The following is a 21,098-nucleotide window of genomic DNA, read 5'->3' on the forward strand; positions in this document are numbered from 1 at the left end:
GGGCATAACTTTTTTACCATTGGGTAAAAATCAAACAAAATTTTGCACACTTTCTCATTGATGTGTATTGTGTACATGCTGTCAAACTCGAAGTCATGTTTTTAGATTCAACGAAAATGAAGGTGAACCAACGCGAGTTGAGAGAACAAATTCTTTCCAAACACCTGGAATTTCCTGACCTGTCGCACCGGCAGTTGCGAAAAATGTTGAACATTCACCATTCAACCGTCTCCAGAGTGTTGAAGCGGTTCCAGGAGCGGTTGACGTTGGACCACGGCAAAGGAGCTGGAAGAAAACCGGGACCGGAGAACAAAAAGACGGAGGGAAAGGTGAAGCGGATGATTAAAGCAAATCCCAACATCTCAAGCCGTGATTTGGCTAAAAAGATCGGCATGTCGCAGAGCTACGTCCAGAATGCAAAGAAGAGAGCTGGACTACATACATACAAGGTACAGAACTTCCCAAACCGCGATGAGCGGCAACAATCGACGGCTAAAACTCGGGCACGGAAGCTCTACGAGAAGATGCTGACAAAATATGGCTGCTGTGTGATGGACGACGAAACGTATATAAAAGCCAATTTTAAGCAAATTCCGGGTTGGAGTTTTTCACCGGCAAGAGCAAGTTCGATGTGGACGACAAATTTAAGAAGAAGAAAATGTCGAAGGTCGCCTCCAAATATCTCATTTGGCAGGCCATCTGCCTGACTGAGGAGTGAGCCTTTCGTGACAAAGGGCACAGTAAATGACGAGATCTACAAATCTGAGTGCCTCGAGAAGCGCCTTTTGCCGTTCTTGCAGCAGCACAACGAAGCTCCGCTATTTTGGCCAGATTTGGCAGCATGCCATTATTCTAAAAGTGTCCTGGAGTGGAATGAGGCCAATTCTGTCCATTTTGTTCCAAAGCACATGAATCCGCCAAACTGTCCGGAGCTGTGCCCGGTGGAGCAGTACTGGGCAATAATGAAGCGGGAACTTCGGAAGAGCAAGAAGACAGTCAAAGACGAGGAGGACATGTTAAGAAAATGGAAAAAAAACTGAGAAACTGGTACTGGATGACACTGTAAAGACTTTGATGGAGGGCATCAAGCGAAAATGCGTTCAATTTTACACTCAAGGCTCCATCGATTTCTTTTGATTTTTGAAGTAAATATATGTATAAAACTACCCTAAAATTTTTGGTTGATGATGATGATGATGGTCCCACCTCTTACCCCTACAAAGGTTTGAGCTGGACGATTTATCTTTAAGATAATTAAATATGACATTTTAACCAGGTTGGCAAACAAAATCGAACTGGTTTCAGTTACAGATATAAATTCCCTCTAGAGTTTACAGTTGCTTCACAGCGATATAAATGTTGAAAAGCTCAGGCGTCCACCTCTTAGTTCGCCTTTTTGTCCACCTAAAATATTCATAAGTATTACAAGCAATCAAGAGTTAATGAACAATCAACAAAGCATCCTATTACACTAGTAACCCCGCAATCTGATGCTATCATAATTTTCAGCAATGTCAGGAATGCTCACGAACCCCCAACATTTGCCAGAAAACTTATTACTAACTCAAGGTATCTTCCAAATAAGCTTCAAAATTGCATTTTTTTTTATCAAATTTTAAATTCAGTCCTCTATATCCGTAATACGCGCGCGAGGCTCAAACCTTTGTAGACTACTAATTTTTTTTTTACTACTACTATTAAATCATATATCAAAAATCCATCATCACCATCGTGGTGAACAAAATAGTTTTTGCAGTGCTACAATAATTATTAAAAAGTCGTTATAACAGCTATCCATACAAAGTAATCCGTTAAAAATAACTTCGTCAAGATACATAATTTGTCAATTCATAAAAAAAAATCACTGGATAACCGTTCAAAAGACAGTTTTAACGTGTGAAATGCAATGTCTCTTAAATTCTGCTAATGTTGTTGAACGTTTAATGTGTCTAGGCATCGAATTGAAAACATTTATTCCTTTAAAAAATAATGAATTCTGTGAAGCACAAGTCAAGAAATGTGGTGTTCTTATTTCATCCGCGTTTCTAGTATTATATCTATGATAGTCACTTCCTCTTTCAATTCGATCACACAAATATCGAGGCAGCAAACCGTTAACTACTTTAAAAATGAACACCATAGTCAAATATACAATTCTTTGCTTCACCGACAACCATTGTAAGGCGTCTAGCATCAAAGTTGAGGAAGTGAATCTATTACATCTCAAAATCAAACGCATTATTTTATTCTGCAAGCGCTGTAATCTCGATATTTGTGTTGCATTGGACAGAAATAAAATGGATGGGCAAAAGTCTAGATGAGGAGAGATGATTGATTTGTATAGCTGTATTTTACTGGCAATAGTTAAATCGTTTTTCAATCGACATAGAATTCCATACTTCTTGGCAATTTTCTTGATGACATTGTCAATGTGAGAGTTGAACTTAAGTTTGTCATCAATAATCACGCCAAGATATTTAATCTCCTGAACGCGATCAATAGTCTCATCATCAATTACAACAGAGACGTTCTCATTTAATCGATTCCGCGAAATTACCATAAATTTAGTTTTACTTGTATTCAATTTTAACTGCTTACACTTCAACCATCTACTTAGATACTGCAAATCTTCATTCAAGTGTGAGACGGCAACTTCTAAATCCTTAGCTGCAATGAATAACACAGTATCATCTGCAAAAAGGTTAATGTCGCAAAACCGTAAAACACGTCGCAAGTCATTAATATACATAATAAATAAAAGGGGCCCTAATACACTTCCCTGGGGCACTCCAAGGTTGTTCCCCACGGGACTGGAAACAGAATCATTAAAAACAGTCCGTTGAGTTCTGTCAGACAAATAGCTTTCAAACCATTTATATGCAGTACTCGTAATTCCAAAGCGCTTGATTGTACTTAACAGTAAGGGCCTAGAAATTGTTTCAAAAGCGCGTTTCAGATCCAAAAAAACAGCAACAATCGTATCTTTACGCTCCAAGTTGTCTTTCCACTTTGCTAACACCAAATTCAATGCAGTTTCACAAGAATGACCTTCCCGATATCCCGATTGTTCTGGTATCAACAAAGAGTTGCTATTCAAATACTCCAACAGCTGGCCTTTAACAACAAGTTCTAAGATTTTCTCTAATGTGTGCAACATGTTGATGGGGCGAAACTCTTCGGCTTTAATCGTTCCAGCAACTTTTTGAATAGGAATCACTAAGGATTCCTTCCAAATTTGTGGCACATGTCCATTCTGCAATGATTCATTAATAAGGTCCAGAAAGATGTGGCCAATGACATGAAAGCAATCTTGAATAACTCTAGCATTAACATTATCTACTCCAGCCGATTTTCCTAATGAAAAACAAATAACTCTAAGTTCATCTAATGTGATTGGGTGAAAAACTTCAAATCTACAACTACTATTAACTGGCTGTTTTATTTCGTCAGGTTCATCGACCAATTCAATAGATTGATTAATCAATGAAACGCTATCTACGAAATAATCATTAAACTTAGCTGCAATTACTTGTTCTGACTGTTCTAATGTGCCATTAAAAGTTATGGACCGCGGTTTGCAATTACTAGGTTTTAATAAAGATTTCAAAATTTTCCATAACTCTTTGCTGTTGTTTTGATGTTGATCAATCTTTCTTTGAACATATTCACAACGAGTTTTCTTTATCGATTGTGAATACTTATTACGCGCGATTGTGTACCTAGTCCAATGATTGTCATTATTAGATCTACAAAACTTTTTGTGCAATTTGTCCCTTTTCCGTTTAAGACGTAAAAGATCCAAATTGTACCAGCTGTTCGAGTTTTTCAAAGAAACAAACTTTTGCTCAACTAGTTGATTGGTACACGTTTTCAAAGCGTTATTAAGAACAGCTGTAGATTCATCTAAGTTACCGTCCGCGAATGGAAAATCCAGGCTTCTCTCAACAAGGTTTGAAACAGCTTGCTTCGAATATTTCCTCCAGCACTTCAATTTTACAAAATTATCGTTATCGTTAACATGGTCTAAGACATTAATCACTAAAGTCTCATGATCGGTTATTTTCAAATCAGTATCCGTAACTGAACAAATGGAATCAAAATTGGAATAAACGTGGTCAATTAAAGTTCTACTGTGCCTGGAAATACGCGTATAGTCATTTACCGTTTGCTTTAAATTAAAAAACTCAGCTAAACGCTTCAAATGATTCGAATTATGGTTATCACGCCAATTAATATTAAAATCACCAGCCAATATATTTAATTTACTAGAATCAAGGAATGTCTCGAGCCAGTTCTCTAAAACTTCAACAAAACGCTGGTCACTAGAACTGGGAGAATGATACAAAACACCATAATTACCCATCTTCATGCCATGTACAACTGTAATGCCCAAGAACCAGTTGCCATCAATAACTTCGTTGGTACGAAGGTTGAATTGAACTGATTCTTTGACATAAATAGCAACACCGCCAGTGTGTCTAGAATGTGATAAACAAGCAGCAACAATATATCCCGGAATACTATACTGATCAAAAGCTTCAGTTTCTACAATATGAGTTTCAGATAATAAAACTAAAAGAGGACGTTTTTCCTCAACAATCTGACGTAATGCTACGTAGTTTGTTGACAACCCCGCAATATTCAAATATAAAAAATCGAATTGATTCACATTCCTGGAACTTGGCTGCTATTTATTGAAACGCAAGCTGCTTTTCTTCTGATCAAAAAGTCTTTTATAGAGCAAACATTCCGAGCTAAATGCGGCATGGTTGACGTCCAAGTTCATTTTTCGTTCTTTATTCATTTTCAAACAATTAATACATTTCAATACAGTTGACGTACACTCCGACGTTTTGTGTTGTTGGCTGCACCTAGAGCATCTATCACAATTTTTGCAATCCATGCTCTTGTGTCCAAATTCTCCACATTTGAAGCATCTCAACACATTAATCGCGGGAACTATCGAGCACCGATCAAACCCTACATTTACTTTTTTCGCACATAACAAACATTTATAAGTTTCGACATCGACTTCAATTACAACACTAAACTTGTTATAAGTGAAGCGTGGATTTTCAAACATGTTCACTACTTTTACATCATTAATAGCGATGTCTTCATTCTGACTTTTTAAGTAGTCAATAAAGACATCGGAGGAAAACTGATCGCTCATGCCCACTATTTTCAATCTTGGCACCGAAGTGGGAACAACAGCACTATATTTTTCACCCAGATTGCTTTCAATACCATTTTTCACATCACTTACGTTTGCTCCTGTTGCACACTCAACAATAATGGAGCCATCTTTACCATTCCTAAAATTACTGATTTTGTGTGTTTTTGGATCCAACTGACTTTTCAAAAACTTACGAGTATCTTCGCAAGGTTGTTTGGACTCTTTCGGTTTAATCACAATGACTGGACGAGTCTTACGATTTTCTGGTTTGTTACTTTTACTATTACTGTTACTATTAGTTTTACTTTGACTAATACGACTATGTCTTTTTACAACATCCGCAAAACTCGCATTTTCTTGAAAAACAACATCATCATCATGATCACTATTACTAATTACTAATTTACGTTTTTTGCGTCTGCTATTTTGGTCAGATTCCGACTGAATCGTCCTAGATGAACTGCACGGATCATTCTTTACAGCTAATTGGTTTTCCGCATCAATTTTAAAAAATGAATTTTTCATATTATCCAATTTCTCACAAATCAAATTTTCAAGACCATTTACATTTATTCTAAAATCTGCCATCCCGCTTTTAACCGCGATGTCCACCTGAGCAGCAATGTGATCTCGCATGCCAGTGATCGAGTCCGAGAGTTGAAAAACCTTCTTCATCTCTTCCTCTATCCTTTTGACGCGCGAGATCAGATCATTCTGCTCGTCACAACTCTGATCTGATAGACAACTATCACACTTGAACAGAATATTTGCATTATCTGCTATAAGTCTGGCCGCAGTCTTAGTGAGTGCCGCACAAGCGAAATGGAACGTTCCATTGCACGGACCTACACACGTAACTGGGAGCCCACTCATAGCAATAGACTGCTCGCATACATTACACACATCCATTCTACCAAATTAAACGCTAACACTGTTAGCAGCAGACATATACAGGGGAGGAGAACACAAAATAAAATTTTACCGCCACAGCTCACTATACAAATCAATAGCGCGCCGGGGGGAAAATACAAAATTAAACAAAAACTAGTTGCTAGGCAACCTTTCCTCTACTTATCCTGTTAGAAAAACACCACGGGCACGCGTTGGAAAAATCCTTTCGCGGCACACGCCACTATTTCACACGAAATTATTAATTTATTTTCACAGCACAACTCAACAAAAACACTACTTTGTACGCCATACATTGCCAGTTTTGAGAATCGATTCTAAACATTATAAGAAAATTGGCATGTCATTTTCGGTGTCGCAATAATTTCGTGTTTGCCCTTTAGTTCGACAGTTGCGCCATAACGTAGTGGCAACGTATTCGTGATTTGTCCCACGCGCAAATGTCGCAAAAGACATTTCAATCGCCGTGGGAGTGTCCCGGTGGACCGTCAAAAGGGTTTTAGACAGAGAAAAGAAAGGACAACTATCCGCGAAGGTGGCCACAGGTCGTCCGAGGTCAGCTCTGGTTCCGAGGGTTATCGCTGCTATCAAAAGGAAGATTCGGGTGAATCCAGTGCGTTCAATAAGGAAAATGGCAAAGGAACACGGGATCAGCGACTTTACGGCACGGAAGATCGTAAAGGAAGATTGCGGGGCGAAGTCGAGGGCACGGAAAAAAAACTCACATGATTACCAACCGCATCCGGGAGCTACGAGTCGAACGATGCAAGAAAATCTTGAACTTCCTTAAGCGAAAAAATCCGGTAATCCTGTTCACGGACGAGAGCATTTTTACCATCGATCCCGTATCAAATTCCAGAACCGACCGGTATATTAGTTCTCTTCCGGTAAAAGACGTGGCCGACGAGCACAAGAACTTGTATCTGACCAAGTATCCTGCTACCATAACGTTTGGATTGGTGGCTTCCGATGGCAAAAAAATAGACCCGGTGTTCGTTACAGAAGGGGACAAGGTCAACACGGAGGTCTACATTGGGATTTTATGTAAGTATGTTCTTCCGTGGATTAAATAACAATACGGTCCGAAGCCAAATGTTGTATATCAACAAGATGGGGCTCCGTGCCACACCTCGAACCGCATTCAGAAGTGGTTGCAGGAACATCTTCCGTTCTGGGCGAAGGATATGTGGCTGCCATCCAGTCCCGACATTAATCCGCTGGATTACTCAATATGGCGCGTCATGAAGACCAAGGCCTGTTCTAAACGCCACCCGAGTACAGAAAGCCTCAGACAAACATTGACGCGTACCTGGAGAGAAATGGATCCAGACTATATTATTAGAAGCTGCCGTGCATTCCGGAAGCGTGTAGAAGCCGTTATTGCAGCAAGTAGAAACTCGATCGATTATTAACATAGTTTAAGAGTCTGAGAAACATCCCCTTTGAATAAATAAAAGAAAAAACTCGAAAACGAAATTTTCGGGATTTTTTTTTAATTTTTACATTGCTCAATGCAAATTGCAAACATTATCACGCATACGGTAGAGCATACGATCATTTTGTTGTAGAGGGAATTTATACATATTGCCCCGCATAGTTGAATAATGTTAGATTAATATAGGCATTATTGAAAAATGTTTTCTGCAGATTTTGACACTCTAATACTTCATTTACCCGCCTGACGATAATTGGTAATGAGCAGCCGAAGCCGTCAATTTCTCTATTGGCAGCCACGGTATCAGAAAACGTTTAGTTCTATTCCATACAGAACGCGTGTATGCTCGGAGTTATGAAATGGTACGATAGATATGATTAATGACCGCTGCTGGGTCCGAAATGTTTAGCGCTGGTGCATATTGCCTCATTCTATCTAAGCGGCGAGATCTGGATATCTGTTTCCTTTGGGTTCGTGAGAGCAAAACTTTACACCATTGCAAACACGTAGGTGGTCGCGCGGCTGTTTTGTAGAACAATAGAGATTTTGGTTTTGATGTACTGAGATACAGCGACTGTTTTGGCTTCGGTTGTCACGTCCGTTCCAAATGATCTGGGGTCTTTACAGCCGAGGAAAGCCGATTCGAATCAATTACCGTCCGTCAGGTGAAGCTGGATTAGTCAAACTGCGGTGATTTACTGGCAATTGGCACCCTGCTGTGTGAGGTGTGCTACGTTAATGTGCGAACTGACTGCAACTTTAATGCAGCAAGTGCGAAAGCTCTTTGAAACGGGGTGACAGCAAGTGTCGGATTAATTTTGCCTGATTTCGAACAAGTCAGTCGTTTGCTACTTCCATTTACATACACATGAACTTCAAATGGTTTAATCTCTCAGCGGTCGTACATTTGATACTTAACGGCTGAAATAGATCGCGTAGATTTGGAAGTGGAACACATCTGGAGAACACATTAGCGAAACGAAAACGATGATGCCAAAAGATACACCACATTGACCGATTTCAGTTGCGTTCCTCCTTCGTTCTTCCCGCGCTTCATTTAACCGAGTCAAGTCAAATGCTGTTAAGAGTTCAAAGTCACACTTCGGGCTCCCTATCCCCAGACGCATGTGATTGAAACACTAATCATTGCTAGATGAACACTTCAAATGGTCCTATCTGCATTGATCGATTCTCATAATCGACTTTCTCTTGCTCTAATATCTCAGCTGCATAAACATTATGTGTTGTGTTTGATGGTTTCGAACGCATATTAGGAACCTAATTTATCAAACTATGTGACAAAAATAGCACGAAATCGGTTTTCATAGACCTGGTAATTAAAACAGTTAGTCAGTGAAGATAATCGATAAACTGAAATAGGGCATTTTGAATTGTTTATCTAGATCGACGCGTTTTGGGGTGAGCTATGAGTTCTCCTCGATGAAATATGTTGTGATGCGTACACATATGGTATGGTTATTTGATTCCGTTGAAGTTGTTGGATGCTTGAGCAGATATTTTTTTGATGTTCTAGATCAGTTCATCAGTTTGCAACAGTGCTTCGGGTCGGTAGCATCATCGCTTCCTGTGAAAGTCGGTCGATTAACAAAAGAATATCTAGTTAGCTATGCCCGGTGCTCAAGGGTAATAGTGGTAATCAGATAGTGATAATGAGGTGTGTGGAATCTAAGTTCTAATGAACATTGTATTGCAAAATTTAAAAAAAAAATCATGCATCGATAACTTGGCAATAATGTGAAGAAAATAAGCGCCTTTGCATTCGAATTGTATTTATCACACTGTTGTAGTGGGTTCCTGCGAATTGGGCAAGCTACTTTGAATACTTTAATATTTCTTGGAAAAAAATAGGGTTTCGAACTTCTTTTTTCTGTCCTACCAAGTACAACACGCCTCTCTGTTTCAAACTGATTTGATAAAAAAAATATAAGGATTCAACTGAAGATTACTTTTAAATATATACTAATTTATTTGATAGAGAGTCCAAATTGAAATTTTATGAAAATCTATCACCCTTGATGATGCCAAATTCGTCATACGAGTTTCAATTTTGTCCTAATACATCCAAGTAACATTGCAAGTTTGATCGAATTCTTCAAATCATGGTCATCAGAACACATATAAAACCCAAATTGTTACTTGGGATTGGAACGTCATTGGCTTTACTTCGGCAGACGGGCTGTTAAAAAATTTGTTTCGTCGGACGTCAAACCAGTTTACCAGAAAACGGGAAATGTGAATTTTAGTAAATTTATGGGTTTCTCTGGTTATCCTTGGTAGGAAACACTCGTTTACCTTGCAGAAGTTAGCAATAGGGTTAACTACCCCATTTTCGGCCTATTGAACACAACCCGCATTTAGTCTTTCTCAATCTATCGTAGTTTAGCAACAAACGGAATGTTACTATTACTGATGACTTCCAAATTTATTTACCTTTCCGTACGTACCGTAAGATTTGATAAAGAGAAACAAATTGTTGAGGTTAAAAGCCTAACACTGCTTCTTGACGCCAAACTCGGCCTGTGGATTCTAAATTCGGCCTAACATATTGAATCGCCATTGAAACGCCAATGAATTCACTTTGGCCTATCAGATGAAGATAGAGATTGATTCGGTCGGAGCGCTTCATTTGTATTTGAGAATATTAAGTGCAAACATTCATATCACGCGTTCTTACTGACTTCGTTTGGTAGCATTTGAACTAAAGTATCGTACCAAACGCATAATTTACCTGTTAACGCCAAAATCATGGATTTATTTGATCCCAAGTAACATTTTAAGTTTTATAAAATACTACAAAGCAACTATAAATCAACATTCATAAAACCCTGGTCAAAGCTATTTTGCCATTAAGGCATCCACCAAAACTTCATTAAGACTAAAATATGTCTAGTTGGTCCACCCTGGCGAAGGTTTTGGAGGGTGTATTCTCGTGGGTGTACCATTTTAAAGCTACAATAAAAGCTATTTAGCAACAATAAAAACCATTTCCGAGCCATTTCCCCTAGCCGCTTGCTAAATCCACGAGGAAAGCATCAATCAAGATAGAAAAGGATTTATGAATCCGATCTCATCAAAATAATTAAAATAGAAACTGTTGTTTTGCTTTCAAGAAATCCAAAACAAATTCATAAGGTTTTAAAATGGCATTTATGAAGAAAACTTGCAGGCTGAATTGTTTTTATCTTAAGCCATTTTGTTTGTTCCTAACCCGTTCAGATTTATGGCAGCATTTATGGAGGCAAAGTTGCCTGCAAAAATTTAAACGACAAAGTTTGCTTATCTTTCGATATTTATTTGCGCTTTTCGCCCGATGGATTGGGAGCAGTTACTCAGATAGTTTGCTATACTGTTTTTCAACATTTCGCATTTCCTACAGCTGAAAACGCAATCGTTCCCAAAAAAGATCTTCTTTTTCCGGATGGTTACAGAAGTGCACCATCCAACGATGCAGGGATGTACGCTTGAATGAAATTTTTGAAGAGTTGATTCTTTCGCCGAATAAAATCGCTGCTATGGATCGGAAACCAGCTAGTCTCCGCTAACTAACAGTTTCAGTGGTTTGCTGTCGGTTGTTATTTCGATTGTCATCTATTCGCAAGATCTGGAGAAGGCTGGTATGTTTTATTAATTCGAGGCCACGCTCACTTTACTCTTCTCCGCCAGATGGTCAGTCGTTGATGGTGTGCTGGTTCTTCTAAAGAAGTAATTTTTGCTGAAATCGACTTGAATTTTTCTTCCTACTTCGTCATAAATTTGGCTTTTATTATCTATGAGGAACCATCGTTTAAGCTCAATTTGTAAACAGAGTAATTGGTGAGTTTATGATGCACTTTAAAAAGCCTAAAAAGCAACAAAAAATGCTTTTTGCCCTAATGCAAAACCCAATGGTTTTATGGTTGCTTTTATAATGATTGAACAACATAATAGAGTATTTTATCAAGGCATTAATAAACAATTAAAGCAGCAAAAAAGGTTATCTTCCATTTAATTCCACTTAATTAATTTTGGTATCCATGACAGATACGTATTTCGACTACAATGTGCAGTCTTCATCAGTGCCATTCCCACTAAAGAACTTATCAAAATCTAACCCCCTTAAGTACTCATCCCCTAGGTAAAAAAGTCAAGATCATAGGTATAAAAATGAAACTACAATGTGTTGAATCGGAACCTACCTAACTAATAAAAACCAAAGATTTAAGTAAGCTAAAGGAGAAAAATCTATACAACTCTCTAACAAGGAAAATCCCCAAAGGCTTGGTAGCCATCATAATGAAGTAATGAAATTGGGTTGTTAGCGGAATGCTAAATAAAACAGCAAAAAAGGTTATCTTCCATTTAATTCCACTTAACTATGATCTTGACTTTTTTACCTAGGGGATGAGTACTTAAGGGGGTTAGATTTTGATAAGTTCTTTAGTGGGAATGGCACTGATGAAGACTGCACATTGTAGTCGAAATACGTATCTGTCATGGATACCAAAATTAATTAAGTGGAATTAAATGGAAGATAACCTTTTTTGCTGTTTTATTTAGCATTCCGCTAACAACCCAATTTCATTACTTCACAATAAACAATTGCTAATGAAGTTTATGATTGATTTACAGAACAGTTTTAAGGTGGGATTGGGAACTGTTTTAAATTTATTTTTAAAACAAAACAATTTGTGACTTTCTTGACAGACTATAAAACGTTTTTAAAACTGCAAAAGGCTGAATTACTCAGCAGGAATGTTTTACTCTTTGAAATGCTGTATTTAAACTAAATGAATTGTTCATTGCCGTTATAAAACCATCATAAATCAGAGTGGATGCCAAATGGTTACTAAATTGTTACTTGGGATGTTTTCTGCTTGATAGGCCCAAAATGGGCGCCTAGACCGAAGTAGTTCTCTACCCTACAACCAAAAATTTGATTATACAGCTACTTTCTGCTTCTAGATGCTAATATAAAGCAAATTTTTTTTATGGGTTCACTTTCTATTGCAAAGGAAAACACTTCGAATCCATCGGATGTTGAACAGCAGAGTAATTTCACGCCAAATAGCGAAAAACCAATGAATTTCAGATTTAACCGCTCAGGATTCCATGGCACTTCACAGCAAAAAGTTCGTAATTTTAATTGTGATGTAAACATTCATTGACGTAAACATGTATTTAATTTCACGCATATGATGAACTTCACAAGGATAAGCTTTTGACTATGACGGCTCATTTAATCAAAATGACGTGTGAACTGGATTGCCTTTTAACCTTCCGACGTTATTCGGGTCTTTTCGTTCAAACGCACTATTCAATTGACTGTACCTCAGGAACCCTAAACTCAAAGATCTTGAAATTTTGCCACTTTTCCTAACTTTTGGAGTTGAATAAATAATAAAAAGTCGCATTCTCGCCCTCTGGGTCTTTTAAGACCCAAGACTGTTTTTGCTATAAATTGATCGGGAGAAGGATCACCTTCTAATATTTAAAATTTATAAAATACTATAAAGACTCAGTTTTAAAGAAGTTTAGGGGTGTGAAAAGAAGTTCGTAGAAGTTAAGAGGTATAGGGGCCTCATAGCCTAGTCAGTAAAGGCACGGTATTACCAAGCCGGAGGCGGCGGGTTCGATTCCCGGTCCGATCGAGGGAATCTTTCGGGTTGGAAATTTTCTCGACTTCCCTGGGCATAGAGTATCATTGTGCTTGCCACACAATATACACATTCATGCAATTGGTATTGGCATCGAAAGCTCTCAATTAATAACTGTTGAAGTGCATTAAGAACACTAAGTTGCGAGCAAGCAAAAAGCTAATATGCACTAAGCAATAAGCTTGAAATGCGAATAATAAGAAGAAGAAGAAGTTAAGAGGTCGTCATTTGATTTCAGAGATCTTCGAAGAAATTCTGAAAACTTCGTAAAAGTTTAGGGAACTGCATTGAAGGTCTGTTAACTTTCTGGAAGTGCAGCATATTTCATAGGTTTGCAGAAAGTTTTGTAAAAGCTCCGCAACTTCGTACAACCTCAATAAACTTCGTTGAAGTGCAGAAAATTGCATAGAACTTCATTAAATTTCGTAGCAGTTCAGAGAACTTTGTAGAACTCCTTCAAACTTTGTAGGAACTTATTATTATTATTATTTAGCTTTATTATGGAGGCTTTCAGCCTTGGGCTGGTTCGCCTCCAACGTTTGTAGAAATTTAGCAAACTTAAGAGAAATTTAGAAAATTTGAAAAAAATTGGGAATTTCGTTGAAGTTCTGGTTTTTTTTTAAAATAAATTCATTGAACTTCGTAAAACTTCTGGTAACTTGATGTGGGCGTAGCTGTTTAGAGATTTTCGTAGTGCACTCTCGACTGCTGCGCATTAACTCTTGTTGACTTTCTTTAACTGTCCAGACAACCAGAATGCACGTATATTCAAAGTTGTTTCTGTGATATACAAACATATATATAAACAAACAAATCGTATATAATGCAAAAAAGAGCCTATACCTACAAAACTGGAGCCCATATACGTGCAAATTTTAATTTCTTATTAAACTAGTTGATTTGACATTGCATACGATTTAATCTGTAACAACAATTTCAATTTGAAAAGTCTTACGATGTAATCCGATTTAATTTGTGATACAGTACGATGGAAAAATGATTCATCGCATTAAGGTCGGAAATTTACATTCTATACGATTTAACTTAAACATAATGCGATGTATGTCATACTTATATGCGATGTTGATTTTGACTCTAGTTATTTGCGATACCGTCTGTACATTGGTATACGACTTCTGGTTGTCGGGGTGGTCTTGTTTGTTACGATGGGAGTGCGTGGTCGCCGCAGGCATCTTCAAAAGCTTCACCAAACGTGTCTAACGTACTATTTCCTGCTACTTATTCTTCTTCGTCATTATTGGTTGCGTTTTCATCAGGGCGTTCAATAGGTACTAGGAACTCTTCCGTGAATAACTCTATGAATTCAACTGCTTGAACATCTTGAACACATCCTGTTCTGAAATATTGTGCATCTTCGTTGATTACTACCGTGTCACGGCTGATCTCGAACTTGTTGCTCTCCAGAAAATACACGCGGTATCATTTCGTGTCCAGGCATTAGCCTACGAATATACCCTTTGCTGCTTTCTGATCGAATTTCTTACGCTTTACATACGGAATATGGACAATCACGCTGTACAGAAAATTCTCCAGAATCAGGTCTCTTTCCGGTCCAGATTTATTCGTCTTGATTCCATTGGATCTCGTTGGTGATCGTTTCATCAAGTATGCCACCGCCTCTGCCCAGAATTCTTTCTGAATTCGTGCATCGTTCAGCAAAGAAGTGTCCTTTTAATTTTTTTTTTTTCGCTGTGCCATTCCTCTCGGGAGTGTACGGGCAGGCTTCTGAGGGCACATGCCATCCTTAGGCCGGAACTTTCCGAAATTCGTCGCAAACATACTCTCGTCCATTATCTGTCGTGAGTATTTTGAGTTTTTTTACCTGTCTGACGTTCTGCGTTTGCTCGGAACAATTTGAACGCATCCAGTGCTTCGATTTTGGCCTTCAAGAAGCAAATTGCCACTCTCTTGATCTAAAAATGTGACAAAATATCTACTGCCACCCAAGAAAGGAATCCCTACTGCTCCGCAGAGATCACAATGTACCAGCTACAGCAGTTCTAATACCCTGGAATCACTCGGATTCCTCAAAACGGATTTCGAGCTTGTTTTCCTTCCAGGCACACTTGGCAATCCTTCACCGTTTTACCTTGAAAATCTTTACCATTGGACACGTGCTTGAGCTGCTTCAAATTTGTCTCGTTCAGGTGGTTCATCTTTCTGTGCCACAGTAGAATTCCACTTGCCAGCAACGTCTTATTCGGCTGATTTATTTGGTACATGCCGTCTTCTTCTTTGCCAGAAACGACCAGTTCACCGTTCGCATTCAACACCTCACATTTGTCCGCATTAAATATCATATTTAGTGTGGCCTCTTTTGCAGATCGTACTCACCGATAACAGATTAGTCGCCATATCAGGAATCTTCAGTACTCCGTGTACATCGATCTTGCCAAGCGGAATCTGCATTTCAACCGTACATTTAGCCAAAACCTTCATGCTTCCATTGCTCACGGTTCTGACCGCGTGTTGCCATGCTGTTTCATCAACGAAGTTCTGATTCGGTCTGGCCATGATATGACTTCGCCCCCGAATCAAAATACCACACTACAGCTTGAACATCGCCAATTGCAAAAATACTGCATCGGTTTTGTCTTGCTCGCAAACTCTTCTGGACACTTGGCCGCAAAATGATCTGGCTTTCCGCAAATGAAGCACGTCTTCTCGGACTTCTTCTTGATCTGCGCCTTGAATTTGTTTGAATTCGCACCTCGCGTGTACAATGCTCAATCGTCACTGCCACCTGTAGGTCCCCTTTCATGCTTCACATCTTACAAGATCTTTGCCTTCATCGCATTCGACATAAGTTTCGCTCATGAGGCTTCCAGCCCCATAATCATCGGCTCGTAGTGATCAGGTAGCCTCATCAGCAGCCACGCTACCAACCACGTATCATCAACCTTGAAGCCAATCGAAGCGAGCTTATGGCTGGTACTCATGAGCTCGTTGATGTATTCTTCCACACTCAAACTATTGATCAGACGAATAGAGGTCAACTTCCGTACACTGAAAAAAAGTTTTCATATAGTTTCCATTGGGAACGCACATGATATTTTTCCAATAAAAAAATAAATTATTTTTACCTGAAATTCACATAACATTTATTTGATCACATAAATTCTATGTGATTAATCACATAAAATTCATTGGACACACAAGGTTTATGTGATTTCGTGGTGCGATTCCCAATTCTGAGATCACATGAAAGTTATGTGAAATTCTAATGGATATTTTCCATCGGAAATGTGATTTATTTTTTGAGTGTAGCAATCCAATTTTTCGCGTCAATCCGGTATCTTGAAATGCTGTGGCTAGCTTTTTCCAAGCTTCTACTGCATCCGCCGCATCTTGGACGAGACTATAATTGTAACTCTCCAGACTGAGACAGATCGTAGCAAACGCTCGCATCTTGATATCATCTGCAACAACTACACCTTCAGCAAGCTCAACGGCACTCCAACTTCCTTCACGGATCAAAATCATCCGCATCGCAAATTCCCAGGTGGAATAGTTTTCACGCTCCTTCAACTTCTCTATGGCTGGCCTCGGAACGGCTGCCATCGTAACTCGAATCATTCCTGTTTCAGTTTGACTTCCGTTTCCGCTTACATCAGCTGGCATCTTGAATTCCTTGAATTTTTTTCCGGTTACGGATCTTTGGCCCATAACTTCTTGTAGAGTTAGAATAAAACTAGAGCACCTGGTTTGATGTTTGGAAACTGAATCATGGTTTATTGCAACCAAACAACTTAGGTAACTAATAACTGTCGCGTAGCTAATGATCGTTGCGATTACTACGCTTAACAAACCAATCATTTTCATTTGGGAAAAAAATATTATTTTGAATACTATCGACTCCAGAAACTAAAGACTCGATATTCGAGTAATGTGAGGCAAAAATATTGACATTAGTTTAAAAACTAAAATATCTCAAAACTGCATGAACTTGGAATCCAACCAATTCCATACGCATCAAGATTTACGACTTCTTCTGCATGATGCCTAAAATGCAATAAAGCCGGCGCTGGTGGTTACTTCGAAAGAGAAGTAAAGCCGTTGGTCCCGGCCCATGTGTGTTGAATGGGTGCGATTGGCACTAAATTGCGGAACAGAGACCGACGTTAGATAAAGGAGAGCAGATGCCTAAAGTGCCAAAACATTGAGTTTTAATTTGAACAGATTTTAAAAACCTCAAAACGTACTTTTGCCTCTCGTGATCTTTCGGCCTACCTTACTCTATCATAAATTATGCATGGGGCAATAGTTTTCCAACGATCCTAGCAGCAACAACACAAATTTCCACTACGTTTTGCATAAATTTGAAATAATAATTTTGCATTTGATATTCAAAATCATGTCCACCAAGATGATATTGAATATTGATCAATAGCATGGGGTCATGGCAAAATTAAAAGTCTTGTAGGTAAATAGTTGGTTTATCTTATAAGGTTGCTTTGATTTTCAGCTGATTTGAGTGTAGAAGAAATCAGTTTTATCAACGCTGAACACACTTAAAACCAAGTAAATGTGTATTTCAGAGTCGAGTGTGTTAACACTTTGATCAACAGTTTAAATGTTTTGAGTGTGGGTATTTGGCTGTTTTTTAGTGAGTGTTCGTATGGCTAAATTTTTTCGTAGTGTAGTAGTGACTTAATTGGACTCTTTTGGTGTTATATCTAAACCCAACCAGACATTTGATGGCCATAAACTTATCGAATTACGGGAAATGAACAACATATTTAAAAAAAATTAAATTGATGAAGTTACCGCTTCAAGATTTATGATCCTGATTTATATTTCATACCTTAACCATCCATTTTCCCATATTTTATCACCTGCAGAAGAAAGCTATTCCTAATAATACAGCTGCGCATTGCTGTTGCTTTGGCACGTGAGTATCCCAACACTTTGGACCCCGTTTCAAAATGACAAACTATCAAAACTCTAATCTCATCAGAGGACATTTTTGGCTTCGGAGACTACGAGGAGGGTCCATGTGGTCGCTGGAAGCCAGGTGATGTCGATCTACGCTCGTTCGATCTGATCCGGGAGTTCCAACTGGAATCGAGCAGCCGGCATGTGCACAGCATCGAGGGTACCAACGTGCTGCAAACGGCTTACCGGTTGGAAAACGAAGCCAATCTGACCATGCGGGCGGTAGATGCATTCCCCCTGGGGCTTCCTCATCAGTTTTCGCTGGAGTGTACCTATAGGACGGAAAGCGAACCGGTATCGGCGTGGCATCTGTTCGAGGTCACGAACGAGCATCACGAAAGTCAACTGGCCGTGACGATGAATCCTGGAATGCAAACGCTGGAAATAGGACTAACCGGGTTGGGGGGAGACCTGCAGGTCATTGAGTACCACCATTCTGCGGTGAGTATTGAAAGCCTTTTTGAGAAATCGGTTTCCATAAGCGTTTGCTGGTTTCAGCTGTTCGATCAACGCTGGCATAAGATCATGTTGGGAGTGACGAACGACTATCTGAATCTCTGGGTTGATTGCCAACCGGTTCGGGACGTGGAGGGTAACTTGAATGCACCGCTGGAGACACGAGGTCGCTTCGATACCAACAACGGATACGTTTCAATATCCCGGTATGCGGAAACCTCCGTCATGGAACCGGAGTCCCCAGTCGTGGATCTGCAATGGATGGTGATGAACTGTGATCCTACGCGACCAGCTCGTGGAACTTGTGACGAGCTACCACTGTACGATGTAGCGTACGTGGGAAATCGTTTACCCACAGGGGAGGAGCCAAAAGCTGACTGCAATGCGGTGTGTCCTCCTGGGTACAATGGGACTGATGTGAGTTGTAGCTTGGTTTTGACAAACATTGAATTGACAAAAGATTATTTTTAGGGACTCCCAGGCCTTCAGGGTGCCCCGGGGCTTCCGGGAGTTAAAGGAGAACCTGGCTCAAATGGTAGACGAGGTCCTCCTGGTCCTCGGGGACTGGAAGGTCCTTCAGGAGCATCCGTTAGAGGCGAAAAAGGTAGCATGGGTCAAAAGGGAGAATCTGGCTCAGCGGCAGCAGCTGGGGTAGCTGTCATAGGACCACCAGGCCTGCCTGGACCTCAAGGGCCACCCGGCGCTGGTATCAAAGGGCAGAAGGTCAGTTTGTAGATTGTTGTTCAAATACATTTGAAAATAATTCCTTTCATAGGGTGACCAAGGCGAGATTGGACCACCGGGACAAAGAGGTGAATCGATTCGAGGACTAGACGGACTACCAGGGCAACAAGGATTAACAGGACTGCCAGGAATTGGAATTAGAGGTGAAAAGGTCTGTATTCTATATGATTATGTTTTGTTCCTAGTAGTGACAGTTTACATTTAAGGGCGATCAAGGAGATACCGGACCTCCCGGACGACCAGGAGATTCATCTCCTGGAATTCCAGGTTATAAAGGAGATAAAGGAGAACCAGTGAGTATCAATGTTTATGATGCATTTGGATAAGTATGATCGCAAAAATATCTTCCAAAGGGTGAAGTGACCGCTGCTTTCGGTTCTGTTGGTGAGAAAGGAGACAAGGGAGATAGCGGAGCACGTGGACCAACTGGTATTCAGGGACTCCCGGGGGCACCGGGTACTATGGGACCTCCAGGAATGCCGGGAGCTCCAGCTGTTGAAAGCAGTTATGCTACGGGGAACATCGGTTTGGCTATCCCGGGACCTAGAGGTGCACCGGGTGCACCGGGAGTTCCAGGTCTACCAGGACCCCCGGGACCTCCCAGCTCTTCAGGCGAGGCGTCATCTTCAGGTAGTTTGAAAAGAAAAATGAATAAAATAATAATTTTAAGAATTACAGTAACTTAAAACAATTGATAGGTGGTGGTAGATATTTCGAAAACATGATGTCCTATGGGCATCGTGGGCCTGTGGGCTACACGGGACTTCCAGGAGAGCGAGGTGCCGGTGGTGATCGAGGACCAGAAGGTGGGTCGGGTTTGCCAGGAGTTCCGGGACAGGACGGTGCTCCTGGAATGCAAGGTTCTCCAGGAGTTCCAGGGCAGCCTGGTGCAACAGGTACGTCTACCAGGGTTCAATCTCAGTGGAATTTTATTAATTTGGAAACGTAATTACAGGTCTTCCTGGATTACCGGGGAGAAGTTACACAGAATCAGAAGTACGGGATATATGTGCGGCAGTTTTGAGAGATCATCTAGCGGAGTTGACTGAAGGTTTGATGGGACCACCTGGGCTTCCAGGAGTATCAAAGACTGGCAAACCAGGTTTGCCTGGAAAACCTGGACAAAAAGGCGAACGTGGCTATCCAGGATCACCAGGTATGAGTGACTTTCAGTGCTAGAAACTGATCATAAATAATCAATCCATTTTCAGGGGATCGTGGATACCCTGGAGAACAGGGCAACTCTGGTCTTCCAGGTACTCCGGGAGATCGTGGAGAGCCTGGCTTGGAGGGTAGACCAGGACACGATGGTTTTGGTAGGGATGGTGCTCCAGGACCAGTTGGGCCTCCAGGACCACCAGGTCAATCAGTTCAAGGTTTACCAGGTCGGCAGGGCGAAACGGGCCAAACGGGAAAACCTGGCGTTCCAGGTCTGCGTGGTGCACAGGGCATTTCCGGTGTGTGTCCCAATGATTGCTTTCTTGCTGCAGCCGCGGCTGCACAAAGCTTTCGCACCAATCAGCAAACGAAAGGTCCGTCGTACTAGTAGTGTACCAATAGCTTGGTAATAATTATCCAACCCTCAATTGCCAGTGGAAAAAAATAAATTCTTAGGCTTATAATTCATTCCAGTAGATCACTTTCCCTCTGTTCTAAATAAAAAAAAACGCTTTGGTGGATACCGCTGTGTTTTAATGTGACTCAAGTGAGCTTGTTAGTTGAAGTGAAGCGATCAGGTGCAAATTATTAACGGAAATTAATAGCCGAG

General features: G+C 40.1%; 1 protein-coding gene across 1 annotated transcript; it reads left to right on the forward strand.

Moving 5' to 3' along the window:
- Nucleotides 1–9,130: 9,130 nt before the first annotated feature.
- On the forward strand, nt 9,131–20,877 carry LOC135714373 (collagen alpha-1(IX) chain-like). The gene is made up of 11 exons (XM_065237722.1): nt 9,131–9,195; nt 18,037–18,086; nt 18,153–18,571; nt 18,629–19,003; nt 19,058–19,309; nt 19,362–19,481; nt 19,537–19,623; nt 19,684–19,960; nt 20,029–20,226; nt 20,286–20,486; nt 20,542–20,877. Exons 1-11 carry the CDS (start codon nt 9,191–9,193, stop codon nt 20,874–20,876), a joined length of 2,319 nt encoding a protein of 772 aa, XP_065093794.1. The 5' UTR covers nt 9,131–9,190; the 3' UTR covers nt 20,877.
- Nucleotides 20,878–21,098: the final 221 nt, after the last annotated feature.

Source organism: Ochlerotatus camptorhynchus, unplaced genomic scaffold (genome assembly GCF_037179485.1).
Source record: "Ochlerotatus camptorhynchus isolate MF236.1 unplaced genomic scaffold, CSIRO-AGI_Acam_v1.1 ptg000639l, whole genome shotgun sequence".
In the NCBI taxonomy this organism is placed as follows: Eukaryota; Metazoa; Arthropoda; class Insecta; order Diptera; family Culicidae; genus Ochlerotatus; species Ochlerotatus camptorhynchus.